Below are 24,768 nucleotides of genomic sequence, written 5' to 3'. Positions count from 1 at the left end.
TTGAAGAAGTGCAATATCTTGTTTGATAGAATCATTTTTCTTTTCAGTGGTTTATACTGACATCGTATCATCATGCAGATTTTTTTTTTTTCCGGAAACGTTCATCCCATTTTGCTGTTTTTCTTGTAAAAGCACACATTTATTCTTATATTCTGTAATTGTATTTTAACTATCATAGGCTTTAAGAAACTTTTCTTTTTGTTGTGCCAAGCAATAAGTGGAAGAGAAGTGCGAGTATGATTTGCACTTCAGTAAAAAACAAAACAAAAAACAAAAACAAAAATAGACCGACCTGTGATATTCCAAAGTGGCCAAATCTTAATGACACCGAGTAAACATGCCAGTTTGATCATGATTGTAATGAAGACGGTATCACAGCGACTTGTTATACTGACTAGATATCTCTGCTGGAGGGAACACAGTGTCCAACTTGTGTGTGTGTGTGTGTGTGTGTGTGTGTGTGTGTGTGTGTTTATGGGGTTTTTTTTAACACCTATCAATATTCTGTTTCAGACTGTGAATTAATGACGTGCTAATAATGTGCTCACAATGTAAAAAAAAAAACAAAAACAAACAAAAAAAAAACACAAAACACAAAACAACGCTCGAATCTATAGTGTGAAGATAGTCCACCCTCCACACCGTATTTCACATTGTTTGGGACACTGTGTTCTTTCCAGCTCTCTACAGGGATACGAGATTTTACAGTGAGTAAACTAGCATGGATGGTGCTGTATAGTCAATTCCTTGTAACTCTCCATATATGTTTGTTTGGTTTTTCCTCCTAATTGTCCACCCCTAAAATACATATTTTACATCAATCTTCTTTTTAGATACTAGTTTTTACTATTATCAGTCCTCATTCCCTTTAGGAAACGTTACTTATCAATGGTGTGAGTTGCGGAAAAGTTGTGTCACGTTATCTGGCGGAAGGTATGTGTTCCAGCTCTGTACTGCGTAAAGTTACATTGGAAAACCCACAATTGCACACCGACTTCTACATGATCGTGGGAAAAGAGGCTTCAAACTGCAAGGTAAGACCTCTTAACGCTAGTTCCATAACTTGGTTGTTATAGCATTCAGACTGAGTATGGATTATTACTACAGTATTTTGTTGTTTTATCACTTTTGAGTAATACGAAAAATAATGATAATGATTTGTATTTATTTATTTCCGTATTCAAGCATTATAAAAAAGGAGTAACACAAAGAACAGAGTGAAAACACACAAACAAACAAATCTTAAGATATGGGACATACAGAGAAAGTACATAAAAGAAATCAGATATACACTCGGCAAAAAAAGAAAGTAAACACTTTTTCGAGGTCATATTTTTCATAGAAGATTTTTATGAAAATCAATGTTTTATATACCATATTAAAGGTAATTTAACTGGCTATTAAGCTAATAGGTTAATTAAAAAGAAAACTTTACGTTCGAGTGAGCACACTTGTTTTTGTTCTCCAAGGCACAAAATTAAAAATTGCAAAAATTGACATGTTTTCTTTCATTTGCAAATACCCTTGACAATAACATTGACAACAAAAGACCAGTTTAACACAATGAGAGACATGAATGAAATAGGGAAAATAAGTTTTTGTTCTCTTTATCTCTTTATAACCTCTAAGAAAACAAAGTGGGAAACTAAAGGGGAAAAATACGAATTTTCTGTGAAGTCAAACTTCAAATGACATAGGGAATAATAAGCATGAAGATGATTAAATGATCAGAATTTCTTTATTTATTTCTTTTAATGTAGTGATTTAAAATCCATGTGACAATTTCAAGAACCAAACATTATTTACAATTTCCTAATTTGAAAAAAAAAATCAAATATGTACCATTTATGTTAATTATATACTCCTTCTCTTATTTCATTTGAATTTAGATTTGACATAAGATGCTTTATTTTCCTCCATTAATTTTAGCCTTCATTGGTCTTTTGGGCTTTAAAGATTATCATAGATATCAAAAGGTTTATTTTGCAACTTAATTCATGTTTCTTTTTGTGTGAAATTTGTTGTATGTTCTTATTGTTCTATGGAAGAGCACATGCGCATGAATGACAACTTGTTCAGTTTTGCAATTTTTACTTTTGTGCCCTGGTAGAGAAAAACAATGGTGTTCACCTATGCGTAAAGTTTCTCTCTTTGTTGACCTACGAGGATGATAGCCAATTAAATTACCTTTAGTATGGTATATAATACATTATCTTTCAGCCAAATATTCTATGACAAATCTAAACTTGAAAAAGCGTTTACTTTCTTTTTTTGCCGAGTGTACATAGATACGGAGGAAATGCCCATTCAGCTGCGTCAGCGAGGACACTGCTGCTTTTCTAAGGGTCATCCCACGAGACCGACATAAAAAATACGTCCATGAGTCATACAGCCCATGAGTTCGACACTACACACAAAAGGATCACGAGACCTACACTAAGCAAAGAAAGCTCACGGGACCAACACTACGCAATAAAGGCTCACGAGACCGACAGTACGCAAAAGAGGCTCACGACACCGACAAGATGAACAGCGCCATCTACTTGTCAATTGCAAATATGTACCTGTATAGCGTGTCCCATGAAGGGGATATTTACATGCTGATGGCGGGTGCAATTTCGTCATGCTATTGAGCGAGAGATTGTAACTAACCACTAACTGAACAGCACCTACATACCAACGACATGTATTTCTACACGTGTGGCTTTTAGGGGGCAGTTCTGCCACGCTACGGGGAGCGAAATTGTTACCATTTCTTTTTTAAATAAAATAACATTGTCCTCTTCATGGGACCCCCGCCAAAAAAAAAACAAAACAAAAATGTATGAAAAATAATAGAGGACAAGAGCGATGTGCAGTTTAATTTCATATGCCATCGTGATATTTTTAATAGGCTTTCCTAATTTCTAGCTAGACGGTGGACAGGATGTAGGCCTAAGCTTTTTTTCGCCCTTTTCTTTCTCGCGTAGGCCTTATTAGATATCCGATCCGCCTGCTTAGAGAACAGTTTGTTATTTTCTCTTTGACTATAATGTATGACATTCAACAGATGAAAACGTTTTGTATCGCAGCGATTCACCTCGATTTGGGTCTTGTGATAGTAAAGTTGTTATCCTCAAAACTGAACATTTTTCTTGGAATAGAATAACTGTTTAATTCATAGATGCGTCTTCTTTTCACGAATCCTTAACGCTACCTGAATAGTCAATTACGTTATTTTCTGAGAATTCATACTAAATCAACACCTTCAGATGACTACTCCTCCATAATCATGTAAAGCAGGTGTGCACTGCAACATTGAACATTTTGAAATATTTCCTTGTAAACTTCATTTCACAGCTGGGTATTTTTCTAGTTGGTTGATCTGAATGTCCACATCATTTTATTTATTTTTTTCTTAATAGGCGTATACCGGTATGTGTTTTGCGGAAAAGGAAACGAGTGTGTTTTTGCATTTTCGAAGTTAATGTGGAAAGATCTCATGTACACTTTTACTGAATTTGGTTTATTTTTTCACAAACACTTACACAATTAAATATCTTTAGTTCAGGGGGTGAGGAAGGGCAACTGACTGGTAATACCCTAGCAACTCTCCTTTTCCATCTCATATCTCCCTTAATATCTGGACACCCTATACATATAGGTGGCGCTGTTCATCCTGTCGGTCTCGTGGGCCCTCTTTGCCTAGTATCGGTCTCGTGAGCCTCTTTTGCTTAGTGTTGGTCCCGTAGGCTTTGTTGCGTATAGTGCCGGTCTCGTGAGCCTTTTGTGCGTATAGTGTCAAACTCATGGGCTGTATATCTCGTGGGCCTACTCAAGTATTTTACTTGATGTCGAACTCATGGGCTTTATTTCCTTAGTGTCTATCTCGTGGGCTGTATAAGTAGTTGGCTGTATGACTTGTGAGCTGTATGACTCGTGGGCCTTATGACTTGTTCGCTGTATAACTCGTGGATGTCGGTCTCGTGACATGCACCCGTTCTTCCATGGGGTCCTGAGAGTATTGATGCGAAGAAAAATGTTCATATTATGAATATCGACTAATTCAATGAAATACATGTATAAAATGACTCGTAAGAATTCAGCACGAAATACACTATATCTAAAATGAACAATCAAAAAAAGTGAGGACATTTTTTTTTTCAATGTATTTCTGAAAGATATCAGACAACTTTATTTCAAAAGGAAGACAATTAAATTAGAAAAGCAACTCTATAAGAAAAAGCTGTTTTGCAATAATCCGTGTTGGATATTGGTAAAAAATAATTTTCCGTGGGACCTTAACATCACAAACATGAAACAAAAAACCAGAATGAACAGTACAAAGGATACACTGTACTGTACACGTTACACAAAATGAAAAGTTTCAAGTTTCAAGTTTATTTTCCACATCTCATGAAAAGAAAAATGAAATCAATGTGATTTCATGTGAGCATAACAAAAATGAACACACAGAAAAAACAATCAATAACAAAATAACGCACATGTATAAAAATCAGAGTTTGTGACTCGGGATATGTGGCGAGTGTGGAGGGGAACAGCAATAGGCCATTGACCTTTAGAGGACGAACCCCATAGACAAAAAATAAAAAAAGAGAGTCATTTAAAATAATGATGTCATAATTAACAGTTATCAATTAAAGCATTACAGAATAATTAACAACAAGCACATAAAACAATTACAAGTACTAAATGCACTTACAGAGGACAAAATAAGACACAAATTACAAAACAAAAACAGTCTACAAAACGGGACATTATGTAGCACTAAGCCAGATCGGACTACACATCTATACAATAATTTGAAATAAGCTGTAACTTATATTTTCTTCCGAATGATGCAAGAGATGGACTTTGTTTTAAATCAATGTTTAAACTGTTCCACAATTTTGGACCTAAAAATCTTATACTACTTCTTGATATCTTATATCGGTAAAATGGAACGTACATATTGCACGAATTTCGGGTTTCATAAAAATTTATAGATCTATTAAATGCAAAGTAAGAGCTGAAAATTTGAGGTAAATAACCTTTAGAGTGTTTATACATAAAACTGGCTACTTGAATCAAATAAACATCATTTACTTTGAGCATATTCAACTTCTTAAAAAGAAAATCAGTAGATGTTAAAAAAGCTGAATTCGTTATAACACGGATTGCACGCTTTTGCAAAATATATACTCTATTCAATAAATACATTGCACATTTCCCCCATGCACAAATACAATATGAAATATGTGGTAATATCATAGTATTATATAAATTCACTAAAATGCGCAGTGGTAAAAAACTTTTCATCCTATTTAAAACACCAATAACTTTAGATATTTTACAAGATATATCATTGATGTGATATTTCCAACTCAAATGTTCATCAACTATGACACCTAAAAATTTAACATTCTGAGCCTCTGTTATTCTATTTTCATACATTATATTCAATGAACTAGTATCTATTTTGACATTGTTTGGTCTGAATACCATATAAACAGTTTTTTTCATAATTTATTGTAAGTTTATTGACTACAAACCAATCACACACCTTCTTTAGTTCAGTATTCAACAATGCTGTCATATCATGTATATTTTTGCCAGATAAAAATAAATTGGTGTCATCTGCAAACATAATTGGGTTTAAAGGCATAATTTACCATTTGCAGATGAAAGCATTAGTGCTATAAAATAGTTCTAAAATGTGAGTTAGGGATAGAAACAACCACTGTCAAAATTTGAATCCGTATAATCGATGTTAAGTGTTGTTAAATACACAAAATGTGAACAATAGTTGTAATAAAAAAATTGTAAAAAAAAATTTCCAGACTAAACCGTATACAGTTACGGTTTATTGAGAAAAACCCTGATAACTCCTTATATTTTAGGTTTTATTGCAAATATTTCATATGGTATGATGTTTCATGATACAGCAGACCTACACATATGCATCAAATATGATATCTTGAAAATTTTTGAAATCACTGCTCCCAAAGGTAAACTGGACCTTTAAAATATCACTCACAAAACACAGATCATTTACATATATCAGAAAAAGCAATGGTCCTAATACAGAACCTTGAGGAACACCAACATTTATAAAATTATATTTCGAGTAATGATTATCAATAAATACATATTGTTGTCTGTCTGTTAAATAACTTTCAAACCACTGTAAAACATTTCCCCTGATTCCATAATGATACATCTTCTTTAAAATAATCGAAATATTAATAGAATCAAAAGCCTTTGATGAATCTAAAAACAAACCCAGAATTATTTTCTTTTCTTCAAATGCTGTAGATACATTATTAACAAACTCTAAAAGTGCCATATCTGTACTAAAACCTTCTCTAAAACCAAATTGTTTATTATACAAAATATTGTTTTTATCTAAAAAAGCTGTCAATCTCTTATGAACAAGTTTTTCAAATATTTTAGAAAAAACTGACAAAATTGAAATAGGTCTATAATTTGAACATGAATATTTATCTCCCTTTTTATATACGGGTATCACTTTTGCTAATTTTAAATCTGTGGGATATATACCTTGTTCAACTGAAGTATTAAAAATATGTGACAAGGGAAAAGAGATAAGATGGGCACATCGTTTTAAAACAGAAGAATCAACGCCATCATGGCCAGGAGATTTGTTTGCACTTAAACTCATAATAACAGATACAATATCTCCTTCACTAATTGGTGTAAAAAACATAGATTGAGAAAAATTATCTTTCATATAATGTGAGAAATCTTTATCTAAAGAAGAATGCGGCAGATTATTCATTAACTTAGTTCCAACACTACTGAAATAATCATTAAATGTATCAGCAATACTTTTCTTATCATCAATTGCTACACCATTATGCTCAATGTAATCACAACTATCTTTCTTACAATTCTTATTCAACAAATTATTGATTACTCTCCATGTACCTTTTAAATCACTCTTCACTTTGTCAAAGACATTTTGATAATAGGCACGTTTAGCTGCACGGATCATATTGTTAACAGTATTTCTATATTGCTTGTAAATGTGTTTACGATATTGAGTGGGATTTTTCAAATATTTTTTATACAATATATACTTTTTATGATACATCTTTTTCAGTTCTTTAGTAAACCAAGTTTGACAATTATTATTTTTCTTAATATTTACTTTTTTAAAAAACAAAACATTCATTATACGTATCTAAAAATGTGCGCATAAAATATTCATATTTCTCATCAACCGTAGGAACTTCCACAAGATTATTCCATTTAACAGACTGTAACAAACCAAGAAATTTCACTATATTTACCTCATTAATAACTCTTCAGTATATATGCTTATCATCATCGTTATATACTCGACTACCATTACACACAATAAAAGGAGATAAGTGATCACTGACATCTGAAATGAGAATACCAGCTGTGACAACATTTTCTGAGCGGTTGATAAAAGCATTATCGAGTAAGCTAGCTGACGAGTTTGTTATTCTTGTCGGCTTGAATATCATAGGAGAAAAAGAAGATGAAATGAATAAATCTAAAAATTGATGTGTCACATTGTTATCAACCAATAGATCAACATTAAAATCACCTACTATAATACATTGTTTCCTTTCTTGAGATATTTTGTGGAATACAGGTTGTAGCATATCAATAAAAGACTGAATTGGTTGATTAGGGGGTCTATAAACAGTAGCTTCAATAAGATTATTTTGAGAGTTGGCTATTTCAATAAACACAGACTCAATACATTCATTAAAAACATCAAAATCAAAACGTTGTTTAAATCTATATTTACCATGTACAAAAAGGCCAACACCTCCATCTCTCCTTTTTGACCTCCCCTTTCCAACAAAATTGTAATGAGGTAACGAAAAAAACACATTATCATTGTCCTGCATCCACGTTTCCGACACTCCAATAACAGACAAATCTAAATCTAAAGAGTTTAAACAAGAAACGAAATTATCATAATTTCCTTTAAGGCTTCTACAATTAAAATGAACACAAGTCATCATAGCAGGAGTATTATATTGTTTCATTTCATTCTTAAATTCACTTGGAAGGTAATATCGTGTAGTTGTCACACATTCCTCATCTAACGTGTTTTGCATATTCTGATTTCACTTACTGGTTTTACACGTATAACAAATGCCATCTCGCAGTATTTGGTTGTTACATAATGCACACTTACTATTTACAGACATGTATCCTAAGATATAACATATAAAACATAAAAGAGAACATATATTCACATACAATCATCACAATAACTTATCTCAGTTATACACTGAAATTTAGAATGAGCAAAAGAAAAAAAATAACCAAATCAAATTTCTGATAACAACAGATTTAGAAACAAGTAATTGCCTGATTACAATGTATTATTACCTTTAGGAGGAATTCAGCAGTGATGATACTATATTACAATGCATAGAAGCAAAAGAAGATACATATCAATGCAGTACAGTGTTTACATGTTTACAATCAAAATTTTACATTCTGGGGCCACTAGTGAATAACATTAACTGTAGATCACAAGTTCTTTAAGTCACTTTCACATCTGATCAGTTTCTTTACTGTCCTTCCGTTTGTCGCTGGTATTTCTGCGATGATGCGGCCATCTGAGGACCATGCAGCCTTCACTTTCGCGTGCTGGGATGCTTTGCGTAACAGGTCAACGTTTCGCTTTGTGAGGTCCTCATGGATTGAAACTCCGCTTCCTTTCGAATGTCTTCTTCTTTTCAAGATCTCTTGTCGCTTTCTGTAGGAGGTCAGCTTGACTATGATGGGCCTGGGTGCAGCTGTATCTGCCTTCTTTCTTCCCGTGCGATGGCTACGGTCGATGTCCTTTTCAGGATTGATGGCAAGCCCCAGGTCTTTCTTGGCGATGTCACAAAGAATGTCATCAGTGCTTTCCCCTTCTCTTTCTCTCACTCCAAATATGCGGATGCAGTTTCTCCGGGAGTATTGTTCCATGTCCCACTGTGCTTGAACCAAAGTGTCAATGCGGTCAGCCTGCTTACTCATCTCTTTCTTTAGGACAGCTATTTGGTGGGCTTTGTTGTCACAGTCTGTTTGAAGGTCATGCATCTGACCTTCAAGAGCTTCAATGCGGTCATTGAGCTTGACAAAAGCCTTGTCCACAGCTTTGCTGATGGCAGCATCGAGCATCTCAATGTAGTCGCCATTCTTCAGAAGTTCCTTTATCACACTGCAAACAAGAGCTGATGACTGTCGGGTTGAAGGTGGTGAATTGAGGGCCATTGAGGAAGGCTTAACTCCACTGAACACTTTCCTTTGAAAGAGTGACACCTTTGTCCTGGAGTAAGGCACTGTTCAGCTGGAGGAACACAAAAGCTAGATTATCCTTTCTGCACTTGGAGAATGAGATGCTTCAATCAAATGAAGAAACCCGCACTCGATGTGGATATCTGGGACTATATGAGTCTGGTGGTTCAAATCTTGGCTTGAGGAGCAAAAAATCAAATGCAAATATCTCTTCTTGTACCTTCTTATACTTCACAAAAGTCCTCCTGCTTCCTTAGTGACTTGTTTCCTCCAAGGTTTTCAACCTGTATCAGATCATGGTCGTCTGGCTGGGAGTTAAAAGCAGGAAAATAAGCACCAAGCACAAGCACCAAGCACCAAGCTTGCAACTTGCAGTAAAAGGAAATGAATGGAGACTACATGAGGGTCAGGGCACACAAAAGTAAATACATTTACTATTGCCCATAGGCATGTGAACCCACACATGTTGCCCCTAAGAAACATTTAAGAAATATTAAAGGACAAGTTCACCTTCATTAAAATAAGGATTGAGAGAATGTAGTACTATTAGTAGAACACGTCATTGAAAGTTTGAGGAAAATCAGACAATCCGTTCAAAAGTTATGAATTTTTGAAGTTTTTGTGCAGTCATCGCTGGATCTGAGAAGACTACTGCAGTGTATGATGTCACATGCGTACAACAACAAGGAAAATATAAAGAGAATTTCACAAAATTTCATCTTTTGAAAAAAAGTACACATTCCCTTGACTCGTTACTGACATATTTATGTTATGAGTAATATTATTCCAATTGCCTTTAGAAAGAGGCAAGTCAAGTGCTCTTTTATTATGCGAAAAAAGTGAAAATATGTTGAATTTTCTTTACATTTTCTTTATACTGTTGTACTCATATGACATCACGAGCCTTAGTAGTCTCCTCATCCAGTGGTTCCAATACAATAAAAAAAAATCATAACTTTTGCATCGATTGTCCAATTTTCCTCCAGCTTTCACTGATGTCTTCTACTAATATTGCTGCATTCTTTCAATCCTTATGTTAATGAAGGTGAACTTGTCCTCTAAGAAACATTAGTAATGTTGGTTGTATTTGAACAAATTTTGTAAATAAGGAGGGGCCAATATTGCTTTATATACCATGGTATTTAAATATCAATAACGTCTAGAATCCAAAGAGTTATACCTTATACGGGTATGAAGCTCTCTAATTGAAACAAGTTCATAGGGGCTCACCCCAAAGTATAATGCGACAAGCTCAATTTGGTAATGTTTGTAATGGGGTTATATACTTAGCAGCTGCTGTTCCGTGTAATATGTCTCCATAGTAAAAAATTTGGAGTATAATTGCGTTATATATTATTTTCAAAATAGTTAATGTGAGCGAGTGTATTGAACGGAATGATAAACGTATCAACCTACTAATTCGAATAATTAAATTTTCTATAGGCATATTCCACTTTAAACTATAGGATCCAAAATCATACCAAGATATTTCGTGGATGATACTTGCCGAACATTTTTTTTTCGTTAACATCAATACGTAAATGATTGCATTTTCTTCAACATCCCTTGAGAAGCAAATAACATGCAAACAGTTTTGTCATAACTGAGACTCGGTTTAGAAATACGCAACCATGCAAAAACACGTTGTAATTCTCGGTTCAAAACAAACTCTACAACATATTTATCTCTATGTGAAAAAAAAAATGAATTACCGTGTCGTCGGCATATAAATGTAGTGAACATTGATCCAAATATTAACTTTAGATAATGAATAAAAGTGGACCCAAAAAAGGACCCTTGGGGGACACCATAATCTATCCTTGATGCAGTTGACGTCGTTGAAATAAATATTGTACACATATGACGTCCAGTCAAGTAACTCCACAACCATACACCTTGTAATTAAGCAATCATTTGATACACCGATATGAGAAACTTTGTCCAAGAGGACAATTTAGATCTACAGCATCAAATGCTTTTCGTAAGTCTACGGGAACAGCGCACAAAAAACACCGCTATATATTGCAGTTAACCAGTCGTCAGTAACTTTAAGTAAAGCAGAAGTATTATTGTTGAATGATTTTTTTTTTCCAAATCGTGATTGAGCTTCAGACGGAATATTGTTATATTCTAAATAATTTTACAGCTTAACTTGAACAAGCTTTTCTAGAACCTTGGATACTGTTGGTAATATAGGTATGGGTCTATATTGTTGGCAGGATGTTTTCTTACCCGATGTATAAATTGGAATTATGTTAGATCGTTTCCATTATGCTGGAAAAACACGTTCACATAATTACCTTCATTTTCGTCATTGACGGTACCACAGTCAAGACAGGAGGAACAGCCATTTTAAGCATTAATGTAGTAATGTTATCAACACCTAGATTTCTTATTACTCAACCCTAAGATGGTTTTAAATACATGTTCTGAAAAAAGCTTAAATAAAATTAGAAGTAATATCACGAGTATATAGGTTTACCCGTGTTTCCTTGAGGAACACAAGGGATTTCTGAAGCAAGATTAAAACTAACATTTGCAAAAGAAAATCGTTAAATCGATTAGCTAATACCGAGTTATCTGTACATGAAACATTGTTCCTGTTAGCAAACTTTTTTTTTTTTTTTTTTTTTTTTTTTGATGGCAGCAATGGTTTGAACACTGACCAAACATTTTCCCGGAAGCGCCTTTAGAAACTTTACACAGTTGTTCAGCAAAGTAAACTCTTTTTGCAACTCTACTTTTTTAGAAACCAAATTTCTTACTTTACGATACTTGTTCATAAGACTTTCATCATTGCATTTGGAAGCTTTTCTTTAAATTCATTTCTCCCCCTCATCAATCCTTAAGTTACATCACGAGACAACTATGGAACCGGATATTTTCGCACACGTTTCTTTCTTGACGGGGCGAATTTATCAGTAGATTCTAAGAAAAAAGATTCCCAGAGATCAACAGCTTCATTTCATGCTTTATAATGCACTCATCCTACCATACATTATCTTTTTCTTATTGTAATGTGATATAGGCAAACTCGGTGTCTGCCAACAATGTTATATTAAAATTGCAAAAGAAAGCTATTTGTATATGTGCAAATGCTGGTTATAATGATCACACAGATCCCCTAATCTTCTGTTTTAAGACCCTGAGGTGAACGACATCCACACTTTACAAAATGCACTTTTGATGTTCCGCTTTAATACCGATTTATCACCTTTTTCATGTATCGATATGTTCCAGCTGAACTCAGAAATCCATTCCTATCCAACAAGGCATGCAATGGATGCACACTTGAATAACCCCAAAACACTCTTAGCACACAAATCCATACGACATGCTGGCCCAGATATTTGGAATAAACTTCCACTTGAGTTACGTAACATCAAGTCTATTTATTCATTTAAAAAAGCAGTAAAGAAAATGTTGATTTCACAGTACCAGTGATATTTCTGTAGAAACACTTAATGACTCATTCTTCGTTCATTGTATCTATTTTGTTTATTTCTTTCTGAGTCTCTGCACGTGCGGATGCACCTGCGGTATATTGTGCTCCTCTTATCCACTGGGAATCATTCACTATAACGTCATGCCCTGAAAGGGCACGCAGAATTGTATGTTTCGTATATAGATGATTGTTTTTTGTCTTCTTCTCCTTCTCTCTCTCTCTCAATGTAACTTTTACATGACAAAAGCAACACTTATTATGTGAATACAACACTGTAACTTATTAGTATAAATATGTGCATGTATGTATGTGTCTAGGTATATAGGTATGTCGAGTTGATCTGGCGAGACTAGTATCGGGAAGTTTTTTATCATCTCCTCCCCTTCTGTTCTTCTCTCTCTCTCTCTCTCTAACCCTTATTCCACGAGCATCATGTTGGACCCTCTTCATTGTAATGTTATTTGTTATCGGTTGCCAAACAGTCAAGCATTGTGCTTATTCTTGGCGATCGTTCTATATGCAAATTATTAAGATGTTACTCATGTAATTATATTGCAGACTCATTGTATAATTGATGAAAATGATGATAATTGTTGAAAGTATACTACTGGGTTTTTTTTTTTTGTACTTTCTTAATGAAATTGAAGAAAGTTGATGTATTTGAAAAAAATGGCATACAAAGAATAAATTAAATTAAATCAAATCAAATCAAATTAATTGTATGACATATTTCAATTTCACGCCACGATTAATTAGATAAATGAGTACGGAAAGCTTTCAAATTTACCTTTTTCAAATTTACATTTGTTATATTCTTAGGACAATGCGTTGATTTAAAGTCTAGATTCAAAACCACACAACATAAGTAATGATAATTTAGTGCAACAATAATTACACCAGAGGTTTTGATTTTATCAATGGCATTTGTTAACATATGATCAATTAAACTTCTCGTATAATGTGTCACTAGAGTTTATTGAGTTGTATTGATCTGTTGCATGGAATACAATTTCTTAATTTCTTCATATTGCTACGTCACATTTGATTTATGTTCTTTTTCTGTGTCACAATTTAAGAGCCAGTAATATTTCTTTTTGAACATAATTTATTGCCAGAGCATCTTGTGATTAAACTTGGTCGTCGTACAATTTAGAGGACACTCAGGTTCACGCTTGTAAGCGAGTGTTCCTCCTTTGATTTCTTCACACTAAATACACAAATAATGACAGTTATATGATTATACTATAATCATAACATACATTTCTTTGCACACTGGATAAATTTCGCTGTACGGCGGTTGCTATTATCATTGTGAGCGTGTGCTGCGTGCCTCGATACGTATAAACTATGGTTTATCAATAACACACAGAGTTTGATTTATCCTGACTTAACCTGAGTTACATCATGAGAACAGGCCTGTACCAACGGCATATATCGGCATATCACGAAATATAAGGAAGCAGTCAGACTTTGTTCAAAAGGGTGACGAATGATGGTCCTGTGTGCGATTGCGAATGGGCGTGTCCACACTTGTAGTCAACTCGCTAACACTGCGTCATGAGAGCTGAAGTCGGGCGCCGCTAAGGGCGGTCACTAGGACCCCGTTTACAGTGCGGGGCCGGGCTCGGCCGCGGCTCGGCCGCGGCCGAGTCCGGCCTCAATTGCGCGGCCGAGCCTCGCAATTTTGTCCGTTTACACTGCTGGGCTCGGCCGCGCTTTTGATTCAAGCCTTTCAATATTTTGTCGTAGTGGCGCTCTGCTTGTAAACAAACGCAATTTGGTATTGTCTGGTTTTCAGACCCTTTGCCAAATGAATTCCGTGGCGACGAAGTCGCCGTTTGGGCAAAGGCCTTTGCCGAAGGAAAAAAATCCTTTGCAGGACAAAACCACCTTAAACTAATACTAGTTTTCGACGTTGAGGGGGTTAATATCGTGAATAGCGAAAGATACAGGCAGAGGGTTTGGAAGCCAGACTAAAATTGGCTGCGCAATTGGCCGCGCATTTGGCCCAGTTTGCGTTTACACCAAGAAGAGGCAGGGCTCGGCCGCGGCCGAGACCACCTCCAGAGCGAGGCCAAATGCGAGGCCAATTTTGGCCTCGCATTTGGCCTTCTGCGCGTTTACACTGAAGCGGGGCTGGGCTCGGCCGCGGCTCGGCCGCGGCCGAGCCTCGCACTGTAAACGGGGTCTAGGACCCCGTTTACAGTGCGGGGCTAGGGGCCGCGGCCGAGCCCAGCCTCAATTGCGAGGCCGGGCCCCGCAATTTTGTCCGTTTACACTACCGGGCTCGGCCGCGCTTTTGATTCAAACCTTTCAATATTTTGCCGTAGTGGCGCTCTGCTTGTAAACAAACGCAATTTGGTATTGTCTGGTTTTCAGACCCTTTGCCAACAGAATTCCGTGGCGACGGAGTCGCCGTTCGGGCAAAGGCCTTTGCCGAAGGAAAAAATCCTTTGCAGGACCAAACCACCTTAAACTATACTAGTTTTCGACGTTGAGGAGGTTAATATCCTGAATCGCGAAAGAGTACAGGCAGAGGGTTTGGAAGACAGGCTAAAATTGGCCGCGCATTTGGCCCAGTTTGCGTTTACACTGAGAAAAGGCCGGGCTCAGCCGGGGCTCGGCCGCGGCCGAGACCACCTCCAGAGCGTGGCCAAATGCGAGGCCAATTTTGGCCTCGCATTTGGCCTTTTGCGCGTTTACACTGAAATGAAGGTGGGCTCGGCTGGGGCTCGGCCGCGGCCGAGACTACCTCCAGAGCGTGGCCAAATGCGAGGCAAATTTTGGCCTCTCATTTGGCCTTTTGCGCGTTTACACTGAAATGAAGGTGGGCTCGGCCGCGGCTCGGCCGCGGCCGAGCCTCGCACCATAAACGGGGTCTTGGTCGCTTAATTCCATGCGGCGTTACGTTGTTACGGTGCCAGCGAGGTCGCGAGCGACGTCAGAAGGACGGCTGATGCCTGGGCGCCGTTGGAACCGTCCGCGGCCAGGTCATTGACTAGCTGACAGCTGAAAGCATAGTGAAATTAAACACACAAGGACAATCTGTCCGCATCTTACGTGCCTGAGCTTGTGGCAATATCCGAAGCTTACAAAAGAAAGGGAAGGCATAAACGCTACAGTTTCATCAAATAAGGTCTCATTTGAGGCTGAGATATGGATGTCATTGTCATAAATGTTTCGATATAAACTACGCACATTCAGATGAATGCACTTGAAATCATTATTGTCAAATTGGTCATACTTCATGTATGGCAGAATTGCTTTCAGTAATATCCACATTCTTATCCGTTTAGTTAATACTGTATTAGTACATTTCTTCTTTAGATCAGTAAATGAGGTCGAACGAAAAGGTAAGTACTGAAAATGCATTTTGTGCATCTCCAATTGATAAATGAGTAATGAATATCATCATTATGTTCTTTATTTATTCCCGCACAAGTAGAGTGCATCCAGAGAGTACATTGTACTCCTCTCTGATTTTTTTTTTTTTTTTTTTTTTTTTTTTTACTGACTTGGCACATGATACACAGGGATATTTTAGAGTCATGAAAATGTCAAACAACTTTTATAATGAATGGATGCAATAACGAATAAAAAAAAGAGAGAAAGAAAACAAACAAACAAGTTACCTGTGGCAAGTATAAATTACCAACAGAAGATAGGATTTATTATGAAAACCACTTCAGTACTTTAACCATGTACACTAACATTGCTGTAGTTCTATATAGATTTGACCAAAGTTGGATTCTCATTATGCATGGATTGCATAGGCGTCAGCACATTACATGGAAAAGTTATTACCTTGTATCATAATTAAGTCTATGTCACTTTCTGAGTTGATGACCCCTTCGATTTTCTTTCCTCCACTAATTTGTAGCAGGAAGCAGAGCAATATTCTTCCATCCGATGTCCAAGATGGAAGAACTTTGTTTTTTGTAGCAGCGCTACATTCTGCTTTTTGAGCTCATCGATTCCCATGTTGGATCCCTTCAGCGCTCGTTGCTTGGAGATGACAAGTTTCCTCATTTGGTATGACACAAACTTCACAATGATCGGACGAGACTTTTCTTTGGTGTTCCGTGATGCGCGAGTATTTCCAGACTTTTGCCCTGCCTTGTTCACAGAACCGACGCGATGTGATCTCTCTATGGCGTTTTTGGTGATCGGAATTTTGAGAACCTCACTCACTATTCGACACACATGATCGTCAGTGTTATCTCCGTTGGACTCCTCTTAGTCCAAGAGCATTAGGTCAAAATAGGCTTAAACCTGGACATTTTTGGTAACAAACTGATTTTTTTTTTCAGAATAGGACCAGAAATATGTCTAGAATAACATACTAACAGTCCTCATTAATCCTCCTTGAGCGTTTTCCGCAATCCAAGATGGAGTCCAAAATGGACGCCATTTCCTGAAATTCTTATAACTTTTCAACCACAGAACGCAAATCCAAAATTTCAATGTCTAAATATATGTTTTGAAGCATGAGGAACTCAATGAAATACTATTATAAGAACATATTGATGCACACAAGTACCGTAATCCAAGATAACGTCCACATTTCCGGAAATGCTTATAACTTTTCAACCACAGAACCCAAATCTAAAATTTCAACGTCTAAATATATGTTTTTAAGGATGAAGAACTCAATAAAATACATATAAAGAGATGTTGAAGCACAAAAGTGCCGTAATCAAAGATGGCGTCCAAAATGGCTGTCATTTCGTGAAATTCTTATATGTTTTCAAACAGGTAACCCAAATAAAAATATCAAATATCTAAATATATGTTTTTAAGGATGAAGAACTCAATAAAATACATATCATGTGAGATATTGACGCATACAAGTACCGTGATCCAAGATGGCGTCCAAAATGGCCACCATTTCCTGAAATTCTTATAACTTTTCAACCAGGTAACCCAAATACAATAAAATACATTTTAAGAGATGTTGACGCACACAAGTACCAATTAAACCGCTCAAGCTCTCCCCAAAGTACAAAATGGCGTGCAAAATGGCAGGCAGTAACAATTGTATCTCACAATTTTATGAAAATAAATATCAGTAGAGTGTATACGAAACTTTTTGTAAAAATAGCTCCTGTATTAAGTATACAAATAAAAACATTTGAATGTTAAAATCAAGGAGTGTGTCCTTGTTACGAGAGAAATATTTCACCATTAGATTTGTTGCTAAACAGACAGCCAAATAGAAGGCAATATTTTTTTACCACATGGTTTATTTTCGTCACCTCAAGCACATGAGATGCACATTTATTGCTAGCCTTTTTTTTTAAAAATTACCAACGCATTTGATGTCTACCATGAGGTGAGTTCCATTTGAAACTGTCAGTTATCACTTAGGAAGTAACAACAATTCTTTTTGGTGTCTGTGTTACATACATATTCAAAATTAGTGTGTACATGTGCTACAAAATAATGTGTAATTTATCACATGACAGTGAATATATTCGGTGCAGTATATATTGCTCCACCAAAAAAAACAACAACAATATAGTGTCTAGATTATCTTATTCAATTCATCTAGATTAGATGAACTTATATAATAGAAATCTGAGAATATGACACTCGTGTAGTTATTGGTACATGGAGGAGGGATATTCCCCTCCCACACGAGGGATTTTTTTTTTATTTTTTACTTGAAAGTGAAACATATCGTGCAAACGTTTGGTAAGATATTGAATTGTTTCCATCAAAGAGTAAGAAAAATATAAAGTAGTATTCAGGGAAACGGGCAACGAAAGGGTGTGGAAGAGGGATTCCCCCACACCTAACATGAAGGAGATTTTGCATTTTCAGACTTGAACTTCAGACATCTGATGCCCTATTGGTAAAATACAAGATTTTTGTTTCCATCAAAAAAGAACAAAAAGATATATTCATGGAAGTGTGCGGTCATAGGGTTGCCCGCTCCCGCACGAGGGAAATTTTCGCATTTTCAGATCTGTTGAACCCATCTGGTGAATATCCGATATTTGTCTTCTATTTAAAAACGTTAGGAAAAATATATATTAAGGAAAGTGTCACAGAGGGGGAGTGTGGGAGGAGAATACTCCTTCCCATACGATGTAGATCTTGGCATTCTTCAATTTGAAATTCAGAGATTTAGGGCACTCTTTTGATGAAACATTTCTTATTTCTTTTTGTCATAAAAGTAAGAAAAATATTTATCTATGGAAATATGAGGGAGAGGTGTATAAGGTGAAGCACCCTCCCACAAAAGGGAGATTTTTTTTTCAGACCTAAAAATCTCGGGGTTTGTGGTGCGCACTCTTGATGAAATAGTAGATTTTTGTTTCTATTAAAAGTGTAAGTAGAATAAAGACTAGTACATTCAAGGCAATGGGCGAGTGGAGGATGTGGGGGGGGGGGGGGAGGGACCCCTTTCGACGGCCTAGTGCACCATTTGTGTCATATTTAGAAAATTGTCCACCCTCAAAGAGTAGATAATTCATAACCTCAGTATTCCCAACCCCTCCAACACGAGAGCGCTTTTACACTTGAATTGAAATGAAAATAATTATATCATTTGCACAAAGTTGATGTAATATTTAGGAACAGTTAATCAAAGGGGTATGTAATTTATATCGGGGAAGAGAGCGGTGGAAGGGTTAGGAAGGGCAAGTCACGTAACTGTTGCATTTTGTAAGTGAAAGATCTGGTGCACACATTTTTAATGACATACTCGGAAATTTGTAAATCTCTTGAGTGTACAAAGTCTGTGGAAACGGGCTGAGCGAGGGATGTTTTGCATTTTTATGATTGCAATTCAATGACAAAGTGTATATACTTCAGGTTGAATATTTGGAAAATAATGATTGTACAGGCCATCCCCCCTCCCTTCCCCAAGGCGGGGGGGGGGGGGTGCATCCCATCCAACCTGTAGGCCGACCCATGTTGTGCACATTTAAGAGAAATATTCCACTGGACCTTCTGAGTTGTTGAATCTCTTACGTTATATTGAATTTCTTTGTCTCTTGAAACAGGCTAAAAACAGCAATGTTTTGATAAAAACAAAATGGCGGCCATTTTGGGCAACATTTGGTTTTCGGGAAGAACTCGCGTGGTTTTATTGGTACTTACGTGCTTCATAATCTCTGAACAAGAATATCATTGGGTTTCTTATGTCTTAAAATATATATTTAGACATTTAAATGCGTATCGCGGTAACTTAGTTGTTGCAGGGTTATGAGAAAAACAGGAAATAGCAGCCATTTTGGACACCATTTTGGATTTCTGAAAGTGCTTATAAGTGCTTTATGTGTATTTCAAAATTTCTGAATAAGTCTTATATTTGGTTCCTTGTCACTCAATACATATATTTCGACATTCCAAGTGTGTACAGGTGAAATCTATTTTGCAAAATCATGAGAAACAAAACTCAGGAAATGGCGGCCATTTTGGACGCCATCTTGGATTACGGTACTAGCGTGTGTCAATATCTCTTGATATGTATATTATTGACTTCTTCGTGCTTCAAAACATATATAAAGACATTTAAATCTTGTATTTGGGTTCTGTGGTTGGACCCTTATAAGAATTTCAGGAAATGTCGGCCATTTTCGACGCCATCTTGGATTGCGAAAAACGCTCAAGGAGGATTTATGAGGACTTTTAGTATGTTATTCTAGAGATTTTTCTGGACCTATTCTGAAAAAAATCAGCTTGTTACCAAAAATGTCCAGGTTAAAACTAATACTCTTGGACTATCTACGCCATAGAAACGAATACAACTGCGTCTTGAATATTGCTCTTGTGCGTTGGCGTTCCTTTGCAGGCTCTTTGCAACTTTTTGTTCACGTTCAAGTGCTTTCGTGAGTTTAGCGATCTTGGATGATTGGTTTTCAATTTGTTTCTCCAGATCCATTATCCTCGCTTCATTCTTTTCAATCCGCTCCGTGACGATGGACATCTCGGCCTTTACTGATTCAGCTTTACGGATTAGTTGAAAGAAGGAATCGCTTTGAACAAAAGACTGCAATGCCTTGTCAATAATGGCTCGGACTCTATCTTGGGTCATTGCACCAATGATGGCGGCCGAAGTGGTAATAGGGTGAAGTCCATGGAAAATCAGTCAGCAGGGACCTGATGAGTTAATCACGACGGAAAGTAATATATCAATATGAATCAACGATGATGTAAATGTTCGGTCATGTGGAGATAGCTCGGGGTCGAATCTGTTATAAAACGCGTATCTCATTCATCAGATCTATCCAAAATGGCGTTAAGTGCAGATCCTCATATGACAGGTGCCTGATCTTTTAAGTTCCAAAATGTTGATTTAAATGCATCCTCAAACTGATGCGGTATACTGCGAATTATCGCTTCATGACTTATTCTCTCGAAAACACTGCGACAAGAGTCAAAACAGTAACTGAAGAGACGGGTAGCATTCGGAGCAGTTCAATGGTACTTATGGCGGTATTTATGATGTGCGTGAGTCCAAATATGAACTGATATAATAACAATAATGATAATAACAATGATAATAATAATAACAATAATAATGATAATAATAATGATAATGATAACAATAGTAATAATAATAATAATAATAATAATAATAATAATAGTGATAATAGTAATAATAATAGTCAGTTCTAAGAACGCATAATACCATAAGATAAGAATACCATACGCTTGTACAAAATTAATGGAAACAAAATCTGTCACGTATTTCTCTATTCAAACATGTAATCAACAATTATCAAAATCTGTAATACATCTAACACAGAAAGGGAGATTATTCCATAATGATGGTGCCATTTTTCCAAAAGCCCTATCACCAAATGTCTTAGATTTGATACTAATTTCAGAGAGGCATTTCCATGAGAAGGTCAAATCTTAAACCTGATACGAGCTCTTATGGGCAACCAGTGAAGACTACGAAGGATGGGAGTTATGTATATGATCAAATTTCCTTTTGCGTGTTACAAGCCTTGCGGCTGAATTTTGTATCCGTTGGAATACTTTCAGCTGAGAGTCTGGAACTCCAATGTGTAAACCATTATTATTATCCAAATGAATAAAGATAAACTCATGAACCAGTTTTTCTGTAGTTGCTTTATCGAGAACGTGTCTCAATTTTCCAATCCTGTGTAGACCTATGGCTGCAGATTTGCATATGTTATTGATGTGAGTTTTCATAATTATCAAGGTCATTTTGGATAATGACACCAAGGTCACGTGCCTTAGAAATTGGCAGCACAGGAATATCGCAAACATTGACGGACAAAGTTGTTAAGGACTTGTTACGAGATGTTACATGCACAACTTCAGTTTTCTCAATATTCAATTTCCAATCATTTTGCAGAGACCAATCTTGAATTTTACCTAAGCATGATTCAATCTGACCAACTGCTGCATCAGAATTGGTGCTTTTGGCAATGAAAGATAAATCTGAGTATCATCAGCATATGTAATTTTACTGATGCCACACTTGTCAATTACATCCTCTAAGGGAGTTGTATACATTATGAAACACAGTGGTCCCAAGACAGAACCTTGAGGAACCCCTTGTCTGAGAACATAAGGGGCAGATGCAGTACCATTGATTGACACACTCTGCGTTCGGTTGCTAAAATATGACTGAAACCAATCAAATGCAGTACATGTACCAACAATTCCATAAGTCGATGACAGACGATGGAGCATGATGTCATGGTCGATAGTGTCAAATGCGGATGAATAATCTAGCATCACCAACAGTGTCTCCTGGCCGCTGTCTGCTGCAAGAAGTAGGTCATTAAAAACACATACCATAGCTGTCTCAACATGGTGATTTCTCCTGTATGCTGATTGTGTTCTTCCATGCATCTCATTTGATTCCAGATATGCATGTATCTGATTGGCACATGCTCGCTCTACCAACTGTGCAACAAATTTAAGCTTTGCTACTGGTCTATAATTTCCCAGTAATTCTGAATCTAAATCTGGCTTCTTAATAAGAGGATCGACTTGTGCATGTTTGAAGGAATCTGGAAAAGAGCCGCTCATCAGAGAAAGGATGATAATGCGTGTGAGTACAGGAGTCAGCTCATTAACACATTTCTTCAACAGCCACGTGGGTACTGGATCCTGGTTGCAAAACGAAGATGGTGAAGCCAACACCAGTTTCCATATATACCGCTGTCTCCGTGACGGGTTGAAATTCTGCAAAGGATGGTCCGTATAGGCTGTCGCATGGATGCTATAGGTTTTCCCATCCATTTTCGCACTTTTGTCATTCAATTTCAAAGATTTATTATTCAATTTCGTCCCGAGAAGCACGTGGAACGCAAATCCTAACTTCAATTTCGTCAGTTGTCATTGTAATTCGTTTTTCGTCAAACGTTTTCGAAGACATAGCATTCAGAATTATTGTCGTTCAAATTTATCCCTCCTGCTGACGGATCGCAGAATGTGAAGATCAAATTCGTTTTTGTTCACATAATTTCATGAATTTTTCATTCATATTAGCCAGATGTTGTCGATTCTTTATTTTGAGGGTGAACCAACTTTAAACCGACATATTTTTACTTGCACGACAGGAGATTGAAGGATAAACGACAGTCAAAAGTCATAACCCAGGACAGTATGTCAGTGTCACCTTTTGAACTTTAACTCGTAATTTTCAGGTTTTCGCATTATAATGCATGAAGCAAACTTAAAATTTTGTACCCTGGAAAGCAGCAAACATAATTATGTTATCCATTAACATTAAACAGGCTGCAAACTACACTTAAAATTTTGTCTTTTATCATGTTTGCCTAGAAATCGTTTGTCAGTGTTTTCGTATGCAAGACGGTACGTCTGTTTGTATCAGTGTGTACTCGGATTGCTTGTGTGTGTGTGTCTGTATCTGAGGTTCTTTGTGTGTGTGTGTGGGGGGGGGGGACACTTGTGTGTATGTTAACTCCTGAATGTAAAATGTGAACGGTTACAGAAAAAAAAAATACATGAATGACTGGGAAATCACACCGGATAGAGATATGAGACGAATATGAATGAAAATTTAACGAAAATGATTGACAAAAGACGAAATCGATCCTGCTGTTTTGAGTGCTGCGAGCGAGACCGTCTCAGTACATTTCCGTCATTTACAGTTCAAATTCGTCAGTGACGAATTTGAACTGTAAATGACGGAAATGTACTGTATGCCAAATGACTAAAGACGAATTTGAAAGTAAGATTGGCCTATTCCCGTCATCCCGCGACGAAATTGAAGTAAAAATTTGTCACATTGTATGAAAAAAGTTTGAAAATGAATGGGAAAACCTATATTTGGACGTGGTGCCGTGCAAAGAAGTGAAAGTGGTGACTGGTTGTTTGATACATTTGCCAATTCATTCCTTATGTTTTGAATTTTCTCAGAGAATTGCACAAACTGATATGCCAAGTGAAAATCCCCACCATACTTGGATGGAAGAATCTTGTCAGGCGATGACGAGAAAAGTTTGCTGAACTTTTGAAACATTTGCCGAGTGTTGCAATCCTCGAAGGATTTCTTGTAGTATTCACGTCTTCTTTTGTTTAACAAAGCCTTATATCTAGCTCGCTGATCTCGAAAAACTTGTTTATACACTTCAAGATTCTGAGAATTTCTAAGCCGTTCCCATCTCCAAAGTTCCTTCTTTGCTGCACGGAGGGAATCATCAGACCAAGGAGCATGTGGACGACCAGTACTTGTTTGTATCTCAAGGTGAATGCTTATTCAACAGATCACTAAGGACATCCTCATACTGTTCTACTAATTCGGCTAGATCAGAAGATGGAGCAAGAAACAGTGCAGATTTTGTGAATGTCACAGCGAAATGCCTCCAAATCTATGTCACGAAGCTTACGCGTCTTTATGACAATCTTCCCTGCCGGAGGCCTGGATATGTTCAGCTTACATTCAACCAAAGCATGATCTGAAGGCAAGGGATTAGAGACGGTGACACTGTCATCCACAACAAAATCATCCAAAGCACGTATCAGGATCAGATCCAATGTATGACCTGCATCATGGATTGGAGACTTAATGAGTTGCTTGAGGTTGAATG

General features: G+C 36.6%; 2 protein-coding genes across 2 annotated transcripts in view; one reads left to right on the top strand and one right to left on the bottom strand.

Moving 5' to 3' along the window:
• Positions 1–24,768, top strand: part of LOC140234999 (uncharacterized) — a 51,137-nt gene that overhangs the window by 13,887 nt on the left and 12,482 nt on the right. Inside the window, exon 6 of the mRNA XM_072315034.1 lies at positions 873–1,034. Within this exon, the coding sequence (XP_072171135.1) occupies positions 873–1,034 (162 nt within the window). The remainder of the gene's footprint in view (positions 1–872; positions 1,035–24,768) is intronic.
• LOC140234873 (uncharacterized) lies at positions 8,521–9,252 on the bottom strand. The gene has a single exon (XM_072314920.1). It carries the CDS (start codon positions 9,250–9,252, stop codon positions 8,521–8,523), a length of 732 nt encoding a protein of 243 aa, XP_072171021.1.

This window comes from Diadema setosum, chromosome 11 (genome assembly GCF_964275005.1).
Source record: "Diadema setosum chromosome 11, eeDiaSeto1, whole genome shotgun sequence".
In the NCBI taxonomy this organism is placed as follows: Eukaryota; Metazoa; Echinodermata; class Echinoidea; order Diadematoida; family Diadematidae; genus Diadema; species Diadema setosum.
The sequence above is the reverse complement of the archived record's forward strand: the minus strand, read 5'-3'. Positions and strand labels throughout refer to the sequence as shown.